At 31.7% G+C, this 17,920-nt stretch overlaps 1 protein-coding gene across 1 annotated transcript in view; it reads left to right on the top strand.

The window, feature by feature from the left end:
- Window positions 1-17,920, top strand: part of LOC125065812 — a 124,671-nt gene that overhangs the window by 64,910 nt on the left and 41,841 nt on the right. The window contains exon 2 of the mRNA XM_047673646.1: window positions 10,246-10,415. Coding sequence (XP_047529602.1) covers window positions 10,246-10,415 — 170 coding nt within the window. The remainder of the gene's footprint in view (window positions 1-10,245; window positions 10,416-17,920) is intronic.

The following is a 17,920-nucleotide window of genomic DNA, read 5'->3' as shown; positions in this document are numbered from 1 at the left end:
GTATTTTTTATGAATTCTCTATTCTGGTAATCTTTAGCCTTAATTTGGAGTTTAGTCATCGGATAAGGGCCGAACCTTATCAGGCAGTAATTATGCGAAGGTAAATTAAACAACCTGATTGAAAAAAAACTATGAAACCTTAAAAATAAAAACAATTTATGAAACCTTTCTTTTGTAAATAAGAACTTATTAAAAATGAGTATATGTATTTATATGTACACCTTGTCATAATAGATAAGTTTCGTGTATGCTTCTTTACTATTATGTATGTAACCCACTTATTCATTTCACGTTATTATATATATCAACTTAAGTTTATTTACTATATTTTTTAGCATACTTAATTAAAATGTTAGAGTGCATTTAATTTTCGTAAATTTTACCTTGTACTATAAATATAATTTCGTATACAAAGCTCGTATAAAAGTCTCATAAAAACTAAATTGCATCGCGAAACGCTTTGTAATATACACAGATATAGAATTGTAAGAATCGGAAATGTCATGCGTCTGTCTATGTATGATGTGCCTTTCAATTATATACGTATTTAATTTCAATTTCAAGTAGATTCGAAACGTAAACATTACTTAAAAAAAAAAAAAAAAATTATTAATAAATATAATTTGTAACTGAATATTATTTATTATTATATATATATATATTACTAAATATTTTAACGTAATTTAATTTATATAATTAACAAATGTCACACAAAAAACACTTTAACACAATTACAGATTATTAATAATAAGTATAATTAAATAATGTACCTATTTTGATTTAATTAAATTACCGTTACAATAATTATTCAAAGCTATGTAATGAAATGTTAATAATTGCATTATGAGAACGGGAGTTAATGCTGCCCCCCGAGGAGAACTCCACCGAGCCACGAGTGGTGCACTACACGAGAGGGGCCGCGGATGCGTTACATCGACACGAATGCGCGCCCTGCGATCCATGCCGAGGACGGCCATGGCAGTAGTTTTAGAGGGTAGGAATCTCACGTAATCCAGTAACCCCTCCCCCCCTCCTTTCTGAAGGTTTTCAAGGAGTTAAAAAATAGGAGTTAATGCTGGGTAAAGTCTGTTGTACTTTTATGGAAATATTTTTTAGGTTATATCACTTGACACCTCCAACTAACACGACTCTTGAATTCTGGACTGGCTAGACTCAATGTTAAAAAGTAAATTTATTATAATATATTTCTAAGCCGGCGAATACATGATGGATTATTTACACAAATAAAGCACGTGAAAATTCGGTGGTGGTTGTCCGTAGTATTTGGTTGAAATAGACTGTCAAGAATATATTATATTGTCTTGCAGTATCGACGTCTAAAGTGGAAGTAAGACTATAATATCACTTAGTTCATATGTCTGTATTTCTACGAGTAAAAGGAAACAACATCACTTACGCCGAAAAACTTTTGCGACTTGCGACGATTGAAACATAATTGTCAATATATGTATATTTAATAAATTAATAAAACGCTTGAAGCGAGAACTTTGTTTTATAATATCGAGTGATAAAAGTTTTTTTAGTATAAAAATCTATACCATTTCCAAGCAATACTCTAGAGCATATAATAACTCTTGGCTATGGTAATTTATGAGAATCTGCGCATTGTGACACAATAATTCGTATCTCAAATCTGAGTTATACAGAATGGGGAAAATAGAAGCAAAATTATTTATACACTGAAGAGAATAATTTTCATATAAAGCTTTTCGTAAAAACACAAGTTCCGTGTTCTGTTGATTCTTGTGGAATAGTTTTGTGGATACATTTCTGTCGTATTATTGTACGAGTATGTATATTTTATTTAAAAGTAATCAAAATTTACGGTTTTTTTTTTAAATATTTGTATTAATTTAATCATAACTCTATTGTTATCGATCTATATAGTATTTATTTATTGTATCAATGGTATTGGATCAATCTTCTCAGGAGCATATGTAATCAGAGAACACGAACAAGACAAAACTTTACAAATCAATTCCAAAATTGTATGGACCTGATCGACTTTCTCTGCGTTTCTTAAGAATAAAGTCATTTACGAAAAAACTTAGTAACTTTACTCATATTTCAAAACATTTATAAGCTTATTATATACATACTTGCGAAACATATTTTAGTTAAAACTATTTCTCGAAACATTTTCGGTACACCAAAAGTTTAAGTGAAATATTTCATACAAAATATAATTTAAGCATCTATTAAAACTTTATATTCACCGTTAAAGCGTCACTGCTATCGTTGGAAGAGAAATTTTCTTCTCTCCGAATTTGATATAAACTAATAATCATTATCATTTCATTATAATACGTATTCTTATTAAAGAAAGGAGGAAAATATAATCAAATAAAAGACGTCGCTTTTTACATTTACGGACTTTTTTGGGAATATATACTCATGACGTAACACAGTTTGATAACTTGCATAATTTTTAGGGTTCAAGGGAGTTCGAATGATAGTTAAGATTTTTTAGTAAACGCCTTTAACACAACTTTAATCTTATTGTAGTCCTTATTTTGGTCCAGGTTTCTCTTACACGTGTCAAAAGTCAAAATCCTATGTTCAGGAACGCACGCAGCTACACATAGTTGGAATGAGCAATGCCTGACAAGTAACATACTTCGGTTCCTGTAAATATGATAAAGGAAATTGGATTTCCCGATTCAGTAAAGTTTGAATTTTATAATTAGTACCCACAACCCGTGACCCGTGTCCATGTCAGAAATTTAGATTGTAATTAAACTTCGTGTTTATTTATTTAAGGATGGTTTATTAACTCAATTAATACGTGAAAATATAATTATACCGAAACTTATTTAATTTTTGCACAAACGCTTAACAACTATAATTAAAACAAATCTAGAACGCAATAGCAAATTATAGGAACAAACTTTTAATGATAATATGTAATTAAAAAGATAAAATAAATATTTTGAAATCTTTAAATATAATTAAAAAACTCTTGCCACTTTTAATTAAAGAATTTGCCTCCAAAACTGCACTGAATTTATAAAAAAATCGTTATATTTCAAAAACCATACAAGGAATGATTTAGAACAAAATATTTTTTTTCGTTACTGTATTTAAATTCCTAAAAATTGATTTATAGTTATGGAGAATGTTACAGTAAAATTGGGGTAAGAAACGATGGAGATGCTGTTTCTCCAAGTTATTAATAACGCCTTTAAAAATACACACAAGTCTTAAAAAGTTTCTACGTTGATATAATGACTATAATATATCAAAGTTCTTCAACTTTTCGTCACATGATAAATGATATAATTTATCAGTGAGTAATATCAGTATTTATCAGTTTTATTTGTTCTTTTCCTTTTCGTTACTTTTATAAATTTTAGACCATATCAAGTTGAAATTATTTCGCATTCCATTTGAGTTTCAGGCATGCCTTATTACTTGGATGACGTTACGTCGTGATAAAATCACAATAAATAATATCGTCTCCACGATCTTTGTCGTACTTTCAAGAAACAAACTCAAACTGAGAGAAAATTATCAGCAAATAAATTTGCTATTATTTCACTACTATCAGCGATTTGATCATCTAAATAATTACAAGTTTTTAGCCATTTATATGAAACTTTTAAAGATATGTAATGTAAAATAAAAAATTAATCTTTTAAAATGTTTAAGTATAATTTTTTTAGCATTAATAATAATAATAATAATAATAAGCCTTTTATTTCCATGACAACAAATAAAAGTACATATATTTACGAGGTTAATATAGCAGGAAAGAAAAAGATTTAAAGTACTTATATACTAGGCTATTGCTAATACTATATTAATTTAAAAGAACGTCATGGCCCCTTTCGGGTATAGGCCTCCTCCAGTAGTCTCCATCGTTCTCTATCCATCGCTACAACCATCCATTTTTTACACACTATTTTTTCTATTTCGTCAATCCAACGAGCTCTTGGTCTGCCTTTTAATCTTTTGCCTCCCGGGCCTTGCCACTTAACAATGCGATTTGGCCATCTGTCTTCAGAGTAGCGAGCAATGTGGCCTGCCCACCTCCACTTCAAACGCCGTGTGTGTTGTAGTGCGTCTAGTACCTTAGTTTTTTCTCTGATTTTTCTACTATGACATTTATTTGTGATTTTTAAACCAAGGATGCTCCTCTCCATAGCCCGCTGGCACGAACGAATTTTTAACATAATTTTGTTATTATAGATCCACGTTTGAGCGCCATATGATAGGCAAGGCAGTAGACAGGAATCCATCACTTTTTTCTTTAGATTTATTGAGAGTTTCGACTTCATAATTTCTTTAAGGCTCCAATACTTTTTCCAAGTCATATTGATCCGTCTATCTATTTCATCTATATGCCTTGAATTTTTAAAAGAAATTTGTTTCCCTAAATAGATATAGTTTTCAACATACTCAACGGGTGTTCCACTTATTTGGATGGGGGTTTGCTTGCCATTTGTACACACCTTTGTTTTTGAAGTGTTTAGTAGTAAGCCGATGGTTTTGCTAGCATCACTTAGTTCTGTAAGCATACCTTCTAGTTCTTTTGGAGTCTTAGCGAAGAGGACTATGTCATCTGCAAATCTGAGGTTGGTGAGATACTTTCCGTCGATAAGTATTCCTTTCCTATCCCAATTAAGGTTTTTTATTATATCTTGCAATACAGCAATAAAAATTCTAGGTGACAGCGGACCTCCTTGTTTTACGCCTCTACTAATGCTAAATTCTAAGCCTACTCTATCGAGTTTCACACTACTAGTGCTTTTTTTATAAATGTTTTTAATTATATTGATGTATGTGTATGGCAGATTTTGATGTTGTAATGCTTCCCATATGCTGTTATGTGAGATAGAGTCAAATGCCTTGGCGTAGTCAACATAAACGAGGTAGAGGTCTTTTCTAAATTCTATATGCCTCTCTATTATTTGGTCCAAGGTGAACATTTGATCTACTGTTGAATACCCTTGCCGGAAACCTGCTTGTTCCACTGGTTGGCTCTCTTCGAGAATTGGCTCTATTCTTTTTTCCAAACACATTCCAAACAGTTTGTACATTGTAGGCAGTAGGCTGATCGGTCGGTAATTATTTATATCTGTTGGATCACCTTTTTTATAAATTAGGATTATTTCTGACTTCGTCCACTTCGTAGGCACTTCCTGTTTTTCTAGTATTTTATTGAATAGAGTAGTAATAGGTTCTATCAATACTTGGCATCCAACTGTTAAGGCCTCGTTGGGTATGTTGTCTCTGCCTGGACTCTTTTCCTTTTTTAGTTTTTTAATTTTTATCATTATTTCTTCGCTAGTGAATGGTTGGACTTTTATCATATCTGCAGGCTCTGGAAGCTTTTCATAGCACCTACTACTGGTACTAATAGATTTATCTTTGTACAAATTCTCGAAGAATTTTGTTGCAGTTTTTACTAGGTCACTTCTTGTTTGATGATTCTGTGCCGTATTTTGTGAATTCAATGTCGTAATCCATGTTTTTTCGGTTCTTAACTCTTTATACGCTCTCTTTGTACTTCCTGTTTTTGTTAAGTGTTTTTCAATTATGTTTAATCTGTAGTTTTCATAATCCCTTTTAAGTAGTTTGCTTGTAGTTTTGTATAACTTTGAGAGTTCTTTTTTATCATTTTTATCTTTTGAAGGTTTATATTGTAGAGCAGTTCGTCTTTCAATATGTGTTAAGGTTTCCACTGATATTATTTCTTTCTTTGCTTTGATGGACATCGAGCTCTTTAGGCTTTCTTGAATGGCGGACTCTATCTTGAAGTAATACGTCTCTATGTCGTCATTGTCTTTCCAGCACATACAATTTAGTTCCTTGCACAAAGTAGATATGTATATTTCTTGTGATTTTTTACTTGATAGGTTGGGTATGGGTGGATTGAACTTATTTCTGGTTTTCTTTTGTTTGATTAGTGTTATTGTTCCCCTCAGGAGTCTGTGGTCGCTAGGAAAATACATTTTGTTTATAATTTCAATGTTCGTGAAGAGATTAGGTTTGTTGCTCAGAATGTAGTCTATTTGGTTCTTATGTTTTTGGTCTGGTGTTATCCACGTCTATAAGTTTTTTATGTTTTTCTTGAATATTGTATTAATTATGGTTAATTTATTTTTTAAAGCGTATTGGACAAGTTTTTCTCCCCTTGGGTTCCTATTTCCATAACAGTAAGATCCTATTATACTTTCCTCAGGTTTCCCCATACCAATTTTTGCATTCAGATCTCCTAGTAGTATGATAGCCCTACCTACTGCTAGGTTCTGGGCGTTTTCTATCTGTTCGTAAAAACTATCGACCTCTTCCTCAGTTGCTTCGGAAGTGGGGGCGTAAACCTGGATAATTGCAAGGTTTATTGATTCGAATTTTAGATTTAGCAAACATACTCTTTCCGATATCCCTATGTAATTTTCAATATTGTTTCTTAACTTTTTCTTAATCAGGAAACCAACTCCATGAATCCCTTTCGACTCTCCGGTGTGACAGAAAATGTGATCCTCATCTTCTATAATATTATTACCTTCTCTCCTTACTTCCGCGAGGCCTATAATGTCATATTTGATTTTTTCCAATGAGTATTTTAGCAGTAACATTCTTTGTGGTGATAGTAGAGATTTAACATTGTATGTGCAAATATAGAGTTTTTGACATATTGGAGGGTTATTGTCTAAATCTCCCGCGGTGACAAGCCGTGTTGGGAGATTGAGGTTGAGAGGGGCGGACGTTTGTTGCTATTTAGTAGTTTGTTTCGCTTGTATCGTGGGGGGGTAGAGTTTTCTCAGGTGGCGTGAATGTAGGTTTTTTTATAATGTAGTTGTTTATATTGTTAGTTTTATTTATTTTAGCGGGTTGTTTTTTAGTCTGGATTTCGGTAACCGTAGAGTTGGTGGTTTGCTCGGGGGATTCTGATAGGCTTCTCTTTTTTTTGTTATGTGTTGTTGTGTATTCTATTTGCTTATTTTCTTTGTTCAGAATTACCAGTTTATCATATTTTATTATCGCTTTTACACCTTTTTCTCTTGCCTTTTCTACTTCACATTGAAGTTCTTTTCTTTTTTGGAGGACGTCTTGTGGGAAGTCTTCCTTGATGTAATAAGACGTACTACCAAAGTGCTTTCTATTTTTTAATATTTCTATTTTTATGCCCATGGTCGACAGAGTGATTACAATAGGCCTGACTTTGTTGCCTTTCCTTCCGAGTCTTCTCACGTTTTCGATATTGTGTTTCTCGCATTTTATTTTTAATATCTTGTTAATAATATTCAGGACTTTTGCCTCCAAATTTTTAGCATTAGCAGCCCGTAAATGTCCCACTGCTGGGATAAAGGCCTCCTCTCCCTTTGAGGAGAAGGTTTGGAGCATATTCCACCACGCTGCTCCAATGCGGGTTGGCGGAATACATATGTGGCAGAATTTCGTTGAAATTAGACACATGCAGGTTTCCTCACGATGTTTTCCTTCACCGCCGAGCACGAGATGAATTATAAACACAAATTAAGCACATGAAAATTCAGTGGTGCCTGGGTTTGAACCCGAAATCATCGGTTAAGATGCACGCGTTCTAACCACTGGGCCATCTCGGCTCAAGTAAGTAAGTAGTAAGTTAAGTATAGTTAAATAATAAAATTAAACATCTCAAACGTCTCGCCATTTACTATTAAATAATTTGAAATTGTCTCCAAATCTGTCTAAACTAAATTTATTGAAAAGCGTATCTAATAAGCATATGCAACGAATGATTTTGAATCAAATTTATTACTTCGTTTCAGAACCAGACATTTTTATTTGACATTTTATCCAGTAATATTTAAAATTAGTAAATAATTGCTTTTCTTTTGCTCCAATCCTTAGAGCAGCATAAATATCTAATTAAATTAAATTAAAATTAATAGCATAATTAAACTGCTAGAAAACTGTCTTTAAATTTAATGGGTTGTTTACATATTACAAGCCTGTACTCGTCATCAAACATCAAAGGTTCCTAGAACAGTTTCTAGGTTCCTGTAATGCTTGATTTACTCTAATGCGGGTACAGATTATATATAATATCCTATAAACGGAAGGGCACCCTTAAGCGGCAGATCAGTCATGGTTAAGTACTCCTGTTTATATTACGATACAATTATTGTTCCAATTGCAGAACACTTCATTCCTATTTTATTATCATTATTTCATTCTAAAATAAATTTATGGCAGCCTTTAAAATCTACAAAACTATTTGGTTCACATTCTACATTTTGCTGATATTATTTCCGGTATTGCTCCCGTACACGAACTTCTTCCCGAATGGACTGATTTATTTTCAAATCTCAACTTGTAAAATTGGTCGCCCGTCAGTGTTTCGTGTCATTAATTAGTCGTGAGACTAATTAATATAGTTGACCATTAAAAGTTCTGAAGTGATAAAATTGTTGAGAGTATATATTTTATTAAATTAATTAATTTCTTTCTTACACAACGAGCAGCTAACGCCGAAGTATTTAGTAACGAAATAAGTCTTACATAAAAATATTAATTTCTTAATATTCCAATAATTGGCTCTGCGACCATTGGCACTAATCTTCTTAAGATAACAGAGAGGATTATAGTAAGATTATAGTGCTTACGGAGAATTATTAGATAAATGAACAAAGCAGCAAGTTCTTTGTTGAATATTCGAAAGAAACGTTGGTCTGTCGCGATACCAGGATTCACTTGACCTATTCTTACAAAACTAAGATGAGATCCTGAGAGAACTTAATAAAGGATAAGATATAGTTTTATATTACCACACTATACAAAGATAATTATTACGACTGTAAGGTTAGAAATATAATAGCTTTGATAACAGCAATGAAAGTAATCAAAATCTCGAATAAGAAAGTTAAAATAATATGAAGACATAATTGGCTATATATTTTTTTTATATCCAAGCTAAACTGTTGGCATAATAGATTGATATCTTTATCTGAGCCTCAAGCAAACAGTTTTAGTCCAAGATAAATAGGTCAGGTCTGATGTCTCTTATTCAATTCCAAATGGCCGCTATTTCATGTCTTTTGTTATCAGATACGAAGCTTATAAGATAAACTTCTAGAATATACTATTTAATTTATGAAGGATCGTGTGATATTTAATCGCTACTAATATTATGAATACGAAGTTGTTAGATTCTCTACCACGCAGTGACGTAACCGATCGGCGCAAAATCTTAATTATAATTTAAGATTATATGTCGTCAGGTGATACAAGATTCCCGAAAACTTAAATCCCGAACATTTATAGAATCTAAGTTTTACGTAATAATCTTTATATATTTATGTTTGAAAAATTTAATTCTAGTTAAATTAAACGCAACGTTGATAGGAGGAACGTTTTAACGACTTGCACACGTTTTATTTTTTTATAATTTAACATACCAAACTTATCCAAGTATATACAAACTAAACTATCGACCAAATCAATGTTCTAGTAAAATCATTTGTTAGTTTCCTTCAACAGTTTCAAACTCGAACTAAAATTTCAATTCGTGTTTACAAGAGATAAAATTTTAAACTTGCAAGGTAGAAAGTCTGGAAAATAGAATCATGTCTAAAGTCAGCGAGTTTTACATCCTACAGAACTTCGCTCGGAACTTGCAAGACTAGACGAGGTTTTCTTTTTATATTACTCTAGAGATATCATAGAAAACCTGACGAAACTTTATATTTTATATAATTAGCCATAGTTGGTGAGCTCTGAAATTAAACTAAGACTATAGGTCTTACTTTTAAACTATTCAGAATTTCTGATCGCTTGAAAAATGTTTATCAAAAGAACCGCATTTTCAAGTATCATTCGATTATTTACGTAAGTTAGTCTGTAAGATATAAGTTGTGGTAAGTTTTTGTGTAAACTATTTCAATAGTGGGGTGGTATTGGTCTATTGACTGGTAAATTTTGTTTTTTTTTTTTTTTCTTAACTTATATTTGCACTGGTATGCTTCCGTAAGCTTTCCTGCTATTAAACGATATTATGGATTGATCATTTTATGAAACATAATTTATCTGATAAATAGTATACATGAGAAAGATGATATGTTTGTAACAATTTGACTTCTTATCGTATCTAACAGTCACTTAAGGCTCTCTCAGTGTAGATTTGACTACTATACAGACGATTTGACAGACTGTATGATCCGAAAAAAAAAAAAAAAAAAAACTTACCTCTCGACATTATTAGTATGATTACTATTCATCCATATATCTTCTTTGCAGCCCGCAGTGTATGCCACACGATAACATTCTTGGACGTTCCACGTTGGGCAGACCCGAGAATAGAAGCCGAGTTGCGTTGTCATTACGCGAAACAACCACTCGATCCTCCGCTTCACTCCGTCAAGTGGTACAGAGGCACACACGAGATATTCAGATACACACCACAAGAAGTAAGTACAATACTGCGTGATTCATATACCTAAAAAGATTTCTAAAAAGAGTCTTCAGAATATATTATATAGGTTTAGTGAAGTTCGATCAATAACGATAATAGTTCATTTAAATCTAACTAGTGTTTGCTCTTTGTTGATATGTGAACATAATCATTATTGTATTTGCATGCTTCGGTTTTTTTTTTTTTAAAGTATTATTTCGAAAATCATTTGACGCACAGAGGAGAGAACGACCGAACTGTTTTGTATTTTATCATTCATATTTTTTTCTAATATATTTATTGTAAAGGATTATATAAAGGGTATGTGGGAAAAATAACCTTAACAACTTGAATAACAAGCCCGTATGAATATTTTTTAATTAATTAGCAAAAGTTTTCAAGTCTCACAAATATGGTAATAACTAAAGAATTTGTCTGCAACTAACATTTGTTATACTTTATTTAAGTTTACTTGAATAAAATGTATTTATTTTATTCGTCATAGCACAGCATGTCTGAAACATTAATATTATTCCATATTTTCTCGCGAACAAAATAATAATCTACCCAAAAGTTTTAAATTACAAAAGGAAGTGTTCTTTGTTGTTCTTTTTCTTTTAACTACAAGAATTACGGACTCGAGTCTAGATTTTAAAAGCGAAGTCCATCGCTAATCCAATTTCCAGGTAACGTTTGCTAGCATCGTTTCTTGATACTAAACTCCCCGACCAGGCATCCGAGTTAGGTTTGAAACTGTTTACTTAATTTAGTGAACTTGTGGCGTGGAATTGGTTAGTTACTGCAATAAGCTATTTCAGGAAATGTAGTTGATCAAACATTGTCAAATCTATAAGTAGATTTCAAGGATAGTTTGAGTCGAATGAGTTTATTTAAGTATTCCAATCTGGTTACTGCTTCGACTTGTTGACTGGGCTTGTGCAGTCCCCAGTCATTCTTCTGCCAAGCAACAATAGTTACTATGGTTGTGTTCCGGCTTAAAGTTGGGACCTAGTGTAGCTATAAGCAAAATAGACATAACATCTCGGTTCACAATGGTTAAAATTTCGTATGGGACCGAAGTCTATGGACAGTGGTGGCCGCTTACCTATATTAGTCGGCCTATCTATACAATAAAAAAAGGTTACTGTCTTTGTAAAATTACGCAACTATAGAGTAATTATGCTAGATTTATTTTGAATAATGCAGTTGGATATACCTTCAAAATTTGGAATAGTTTTAAATATACATTTTGAGAGTTCTGAAATATAATTCAATCGTTTAATATATTTTTTTTATTCTAGTCTGTGTAAGTTAAGGTAGAAAATTATCTTAGTCTTGAAAATAATGAAATGCCAATATATTATAAAATTTCTGTTTATATATTTATAATTTTTCAATAAATTATATAGTAATCTTTGAGGAGAAGGTTTGGAGCATATTCCACCACGCGGGTTGGAGGAAAACACATGTGGCAGAATTTCGTTGAAATTAGACACATGCAGGTTTCCTCACGATGTTTTCCTTCACCGCCGAGCGCGAGATGAATTATAAAAACAAATTAAGCACATGAAAATTCAGTGGTGCCTGCCTGGGTTTGAACCCGAAATCATCGGTTAAGATGCACGCGTTCTAACCACTGGGCCATCTCTAGCCAGGCTCTACAGTAATCTACAGTAAACAACGGTAAAACTGAAAAGGTATACCCTATTTGAGTAGTTACTATGTTCTACATGAGAAAAAACATTTCTAAGAATAAAAAAATATAAAAATTCGGCGTCGAATGACGAACAATTTTCTTCCATTGACAAAATATACTGTTTTGTATTTTAAAACCAATTTCGCAATGTAATGTAATATAAAATAATAATTAATGTATTTTTTGTATTATATATTATTAAGTCGGTGTAACTATATCATCAGCTGTCATCAGACAGGTTTCTCTTTCGAAATATTCTCAGTAGCATCCCGGAATCTGTCAGTATGAAAATGTTATGTTAATACGTGAATTAGTTGATTTTGTGGCTAAATTATTTCTGCACGTATTTGATTTGCCTTCTAATAAAATTTTGAAAGTAAGGAAATTTGAATTGCCATGTAATATACTCTGCGCAATTACATTTTCTCCCTTGAGAACTGCCGTCATGGCTAAAATTGAACAACATTGAAGACTAAAACAGATTTTTTATAATATTCATATCTCGCTTATCAGACATTTTATATTTTTATTTTGACACACACAAGTTTTATCGCGATGTCTACCTTTAATTTCATTCACAGTTCCATATCCTCTGTTTAAGATAAACTTGATATAAACCATTTAAAATCATAGCCTTATTCGGATAAGTGCTGCTGCACCTCGCCTTTTAGTTTCTCTACTAATTTCAAAAATTTTAATAACATTAAAACAATCTTATGACACTTAAATAAAACACAATTGTATTATTACAACATATATAGCATCGTTAAAGTTTGTCATGAATGTTTTAATGCCAATATACGGAATAAGAGCTTACTAAAACGAAATGGAGACAAGAAAAGGAATTGCTTTCTGATGAAATAGTTTTTGGGATTCCGTAGTAATGTTACGCAAGCCTTGATTATGTACGGTAATGGTAACAACGGCCAGCTCGTAAGGATATTAAATTTTAAACGTCAACCACTTTGTGTAAAAACTAGTAACCAGTTAAAACTGGATTAGGTTATTTAGCAAACATTGGCGCTGTGCCAGCAAACTGCAAAGGTGATAGGATTATTGGAAACTGAGTTAATCAATATTTTGTGCCAGTTTTACATCCAACGAATAATGTGCTAATAGTTTCATACTGAATACTTCTAAAGAGAATTGCTTTTAACCCTCAATTTCACACAAATATTACTGAAATTACAAGTTTGTATTTACAGTTTATCTTGAAAAATATTAGAAAGGAAAATGTAACGGGGAAAATGTATGTCTGGTACGACATTTTGAGTTTATCTGTTAATGCGATGAAGTAAAATGGCCAATCGAATAGTTTTTCTCGACAGGAGTGACTGCTTTGGACTTTGGCAGCATTCAAAGGCGTTTCATGGAACAATATAAAGTTATTTTTAGTCCACGTTATGTAACTCTGATTCGTTTCAGTTACTTTAATTGATAATATATATACGAATTTTATAATAACTAAATATTAAATCAAATTAATTTCTTCAATGGGAATAAAATCTAGATTAATTTAAAAAATGCCTATAAGTATGATTCATGCATATAAAAAAGAGAATAAAAAACTTAAGCATTTTTAAATTTAGAAGTATGGCAATATTTTGCTCGTGAGCTATATGATTTGTTCATATGATCGACTTTACCAATGGTAATAAGAGTATTATAAGACATATTAAAGACAGCGTCTACCACCGTGGTAGGTAGTGCTGAATTAAATTGTCGGAATTGAATGCAGCGCATCGCTCATGTCTGCCTCTGACGCCAAAGTTCCGATTTCTTCTAAAAGACTACGCGGTTATGGATTTCCACCTCGAAGTCTGTGACTCGATGGCTCTTCTATTTAAAATCAATAAGCGAAATGTCCACCATTTTTTATTTTTTGTATTCCGCGTCATCAATCAAATGGACACAACTAGGAGTATAAGCCAATGTTTTAGCAGTGTTTATTAGCACTACTGATCTTTAATTCTTTACTAAAATAAAACATGAGCAAATAAGGTATACATATATACCAATATGTTCAATTTTTTCGAAGCTAAATCAGAACAATAAGTAAGTAACTATTTTGGTTAGAGGAATTTAGACAATACTATGCTTCTGTGTTCTTTTGAATAGCCAATCAATGTCAGAAATAGAGAAAACAGTGTTTAACTAAACACCCGCTTAACTCAACTTTTACAAGTGTACACGTTAATGATAAGTACTAACAGCTTTCGGTTAATTTTAGTTGTTCAGTTGATAAATCTTCTGTGTGTCATTTTAATTATACGAGAATTTGGCAGAATGTTATGGGCTCAGCCAAGCGCTGATATAAAACATTAAAAAAAAAATAACGAAATAGAAACAAACTTCAAATAATACTCTTAAAAATAAAAAAATATTTTTGAAAACACATCCCGTATTCTACGAAGATGATATTTTTTCAACAAACTCAACGAGGATCGTATAGGATGTATGTATACATATGTATATTCCAAAATGGGGACATAAATGATAGAGGTTAGAAAAATAAAAAAATAAAACAACCGAATTGCTTACTAGAAAGCTTTTTTTTTATTAATAATTATTTTATTTGAAATTCAGGGTTTTTTTTTTTAGTTTTTTATTAATGTTCATGATGGGTAGAGTTGGGAGAGAGGATTTGCAATTTCTATTTCAAGGGAAACAAACATCAAAATTGAGTTCAACATTGTATCGTGTTCATCTAAAATAGTCCGAAATACGGTAGCAATAAAAATCTCTTTGTTGATATTCTAGAATTAACTGATATTTTTTATATTCGATTTTAGAAAAATTGTATTCGATAAACTAAATTGATTTAAAAAAATGTATACCTTGTTGAATTCAAATCTATAATTAATAAATTTTTGTTTATAAATGTGTTTTATTAGATAATTGCCTAAATATTTGAATTTAGCAAGGTCAATCCCGTTGGTCATACTAAGAAAAACTAGCACTTTTTGAGTGCTCAGATAGGACATAGCTGTTAGCATAAGGATTTTTTTGTTTTACTTTCAACCTTGGGGTAAATGTTTAAGTGACGCATACAGGACATTGAATTATAATCATAATAAATCGGTCACCATCAGAATATTTCGGGTGAAATTTATACATCGATTCAATAGATGGCAGCACTGTGCACACATAGAGATCGTAGTAATTAATAAATTACTAGGTGATAGATTAGCAGATTTTGATTATACGACAAAATACATTGAACGTGTGAATATTTTTGTGTTACCATGATTTTCTTGAATAAGATATAATACAATCAGATTTAAATTCCGCTCTAATCTAATTTGAGTAAATATATAATAGTGAGTGATCATATCCTTTGACATTAGCTCTGTAGATCAAATTATAAAACAAATGGATGCAAAACGACATATTAACAAAAGACTCGTTTCTGGGAAATAATATTCACTTTTGTTGCTTTGCAAGGTCTATCTGCCTTTTGTTTCATAGTGTTAGCTCCATCATACGCCCCCCCCCCCTCCATCTTTCGCCGATAATGCAATTTAATACATTCTTTTGATCGAAATTCTTTTACACTTAGTAGCTTGTGGCAAATGGAGAAGACATTATGCCCCCAGAAGACCTTTCCCTCACATTCCTCTATTTTATACGCTTTTGTACAAAATAATTTTCATTATTTGCTTCGTATCATTTATTCTCAAAAGTTGTTATTATATTTCTGTGTCAGTGATTTAATACATAATATCAGGGCCGGATCTACCGTATGGCTTTTTGGGCTTTAGCCTAGGGCCCCGTGGATTCAAGGGGACCCCAACTAAGTCAAAGTCAAAAATAGCCGATAATGCGAAATAATCCATAAATTCATTAAATTAAACAGGTCGTATGGTTTCAAGTCTACGTTCAGATATGTCCTAAGTAGTGTTAGCCCAGGATCCTCTAAACTTAAGGTGCCGGACCTGCATAATATATGGCGAAAACAACTTGTTTCAACCGGGCGTCCCAAGACGCGTCTCATTTTTGTATCCATTAAGCCTACATTGACACTAGCTTACTAACCTATAAACTACTGTTGTTTATCTATAAAATATCTTGAAAAATATAAAAGTGATTCATATTTTGCCCATACCAAATATCTGCTGATATTTTCAGACGATTTTAAAGCGGTCTTGAATTATGTAGCAGAGTATATCCGGGCGAGTAAATCCGCGGCTGTAAGTTATTTTTCAATAACCGTCTATTTTCCTCGTCTTAGGAAGATATCGGACAGCATCCAGAATTTAATTTCCGTCTATGACGTAACAGAGACAGGTTAGAAACTTGGGTAACTTGAAAAATAAAGTTTTCTAAAGACATACTGGAACATGGTGACATTTTGAAGGTGTTATTTTTAATCTATATGACTGGTAGATATTGTATAATTTTTTGTTGCTTACCTTGACTTGTAAATTTAATCTTTAAAATTCTGATATTAGTTTTTTCTTTTATTTTATTACACCCAAAGCGGCAGTTTTAGTGTACTATTGGAAGAGTTAAGGCTGTACATTTGTCGCTTTTTCGAATTATCAATGTATTTAATTTATGCAATAAGTTTATTATACAACGAACGAACGAACGAAGTTTTATTGTATTGAACAAAAAAAACATAGAAAATGAAAAATTATTCTAAGGATTAATTAAGGATAAATTTTACTAACTACTGATTTGAAGGGGATGAACCAGTGTAACTAGAGAAGTAACATCATAGTTCCCGAGGTAGACGCATAAGCGATGTATGGAATTATTGTTATTACTTAAAGTGCCAATGTCAATGGGTGGTGCTTTTTTGCCTGCCAGCTTAACTTTACTATGTATAAAAGTAGATAAGCCAAATCGTCACATAAGAGTAAAATCAAACCTAATAAAAATGTAAATCAAGACCCAGTCATGGGCAGCAAAATGGCAAAAAAACAGACTCATGAAGTAATGATTTACTGTATAACTTGCCCTAACAAATCATCCATTTGTGTAATTTATTTTAATAAAAATGTATTAGGAAGCCTCGATGAAAACATCGTCTTATTTTGATTGGCATTCAATTTGACGATAAAGAGGAATAAATATCAAATTATTCACCAATATCTGTACGTAATAAATATCGTTTAAGATGTATGTTATTTCAAATGTTTGCTTTGTCGATTATGAAATTTGAATTAGGAATTTATTTGAAATTCGAAGGTTTTCCGAACCCTTTCAATAAGGAATTCTTATTAGGGTTGTCCCTTCGCGAATTTCTCGGAAACCATTCAACCATTCGGTATTCTTGCATTCATTTGGTTTTGTACTTGAAAAGGGATATTTGAGCTTTTATGGAATCAGCCTTTTATTACCTTCTACTACCAAAATTACCTTCTTTTATACGAAAATTTCAATCATTTTTTTCTGATTGTGTATCTTTTTTTAAGGTATGTTAAAGTCACGTTAAGAATATTGTATTTGTGTAAAGTTTGTTTTATATTTGTAAAATATCTTTATTCACTTTGAATTGATAAAATTTTAAATGTTAAATTTATTTAATTTAAATGTTATTACATCAAAAATATAAATGTGTTCTAAAAATGCCTTATTAAGTATTAGATTATTTCTATCTCGATTTACACGAATATTATATGTTTAAAATGTTCATATTGAAACTATCTTACACACCACTGATTAAGTGCCGTATCAAAAATAAAATCTACATGGAAAAATAAACTTAAACGTTCGTAACAAATCAGAATCACGATCACAGTGAAATCGCTCAGCCTGTACAAAGACTTTCATCCCAAAATAATGTGATTACGATAACACGGTATAAAGCCGCATAGATT

This window comes from Vanessa atalanta, chromosome 8 (assembly GCF_905147765.1).
Source record: "Vanessa atalanta chromosome 8, ilVanAtal1.2, whole genome shotgun sequence".
Taxonomy (NCBI): Eukaryota; Metazoa; Arthropoda; class Insecta; order Lepidoptera; family Nymphalidae; genus Vanessa; species Vanessa atalanta.
Note: the sequence above shows the minus strand (reverse complement) of the source record. Positions and strands in the feature narration are given on the sequence as shown.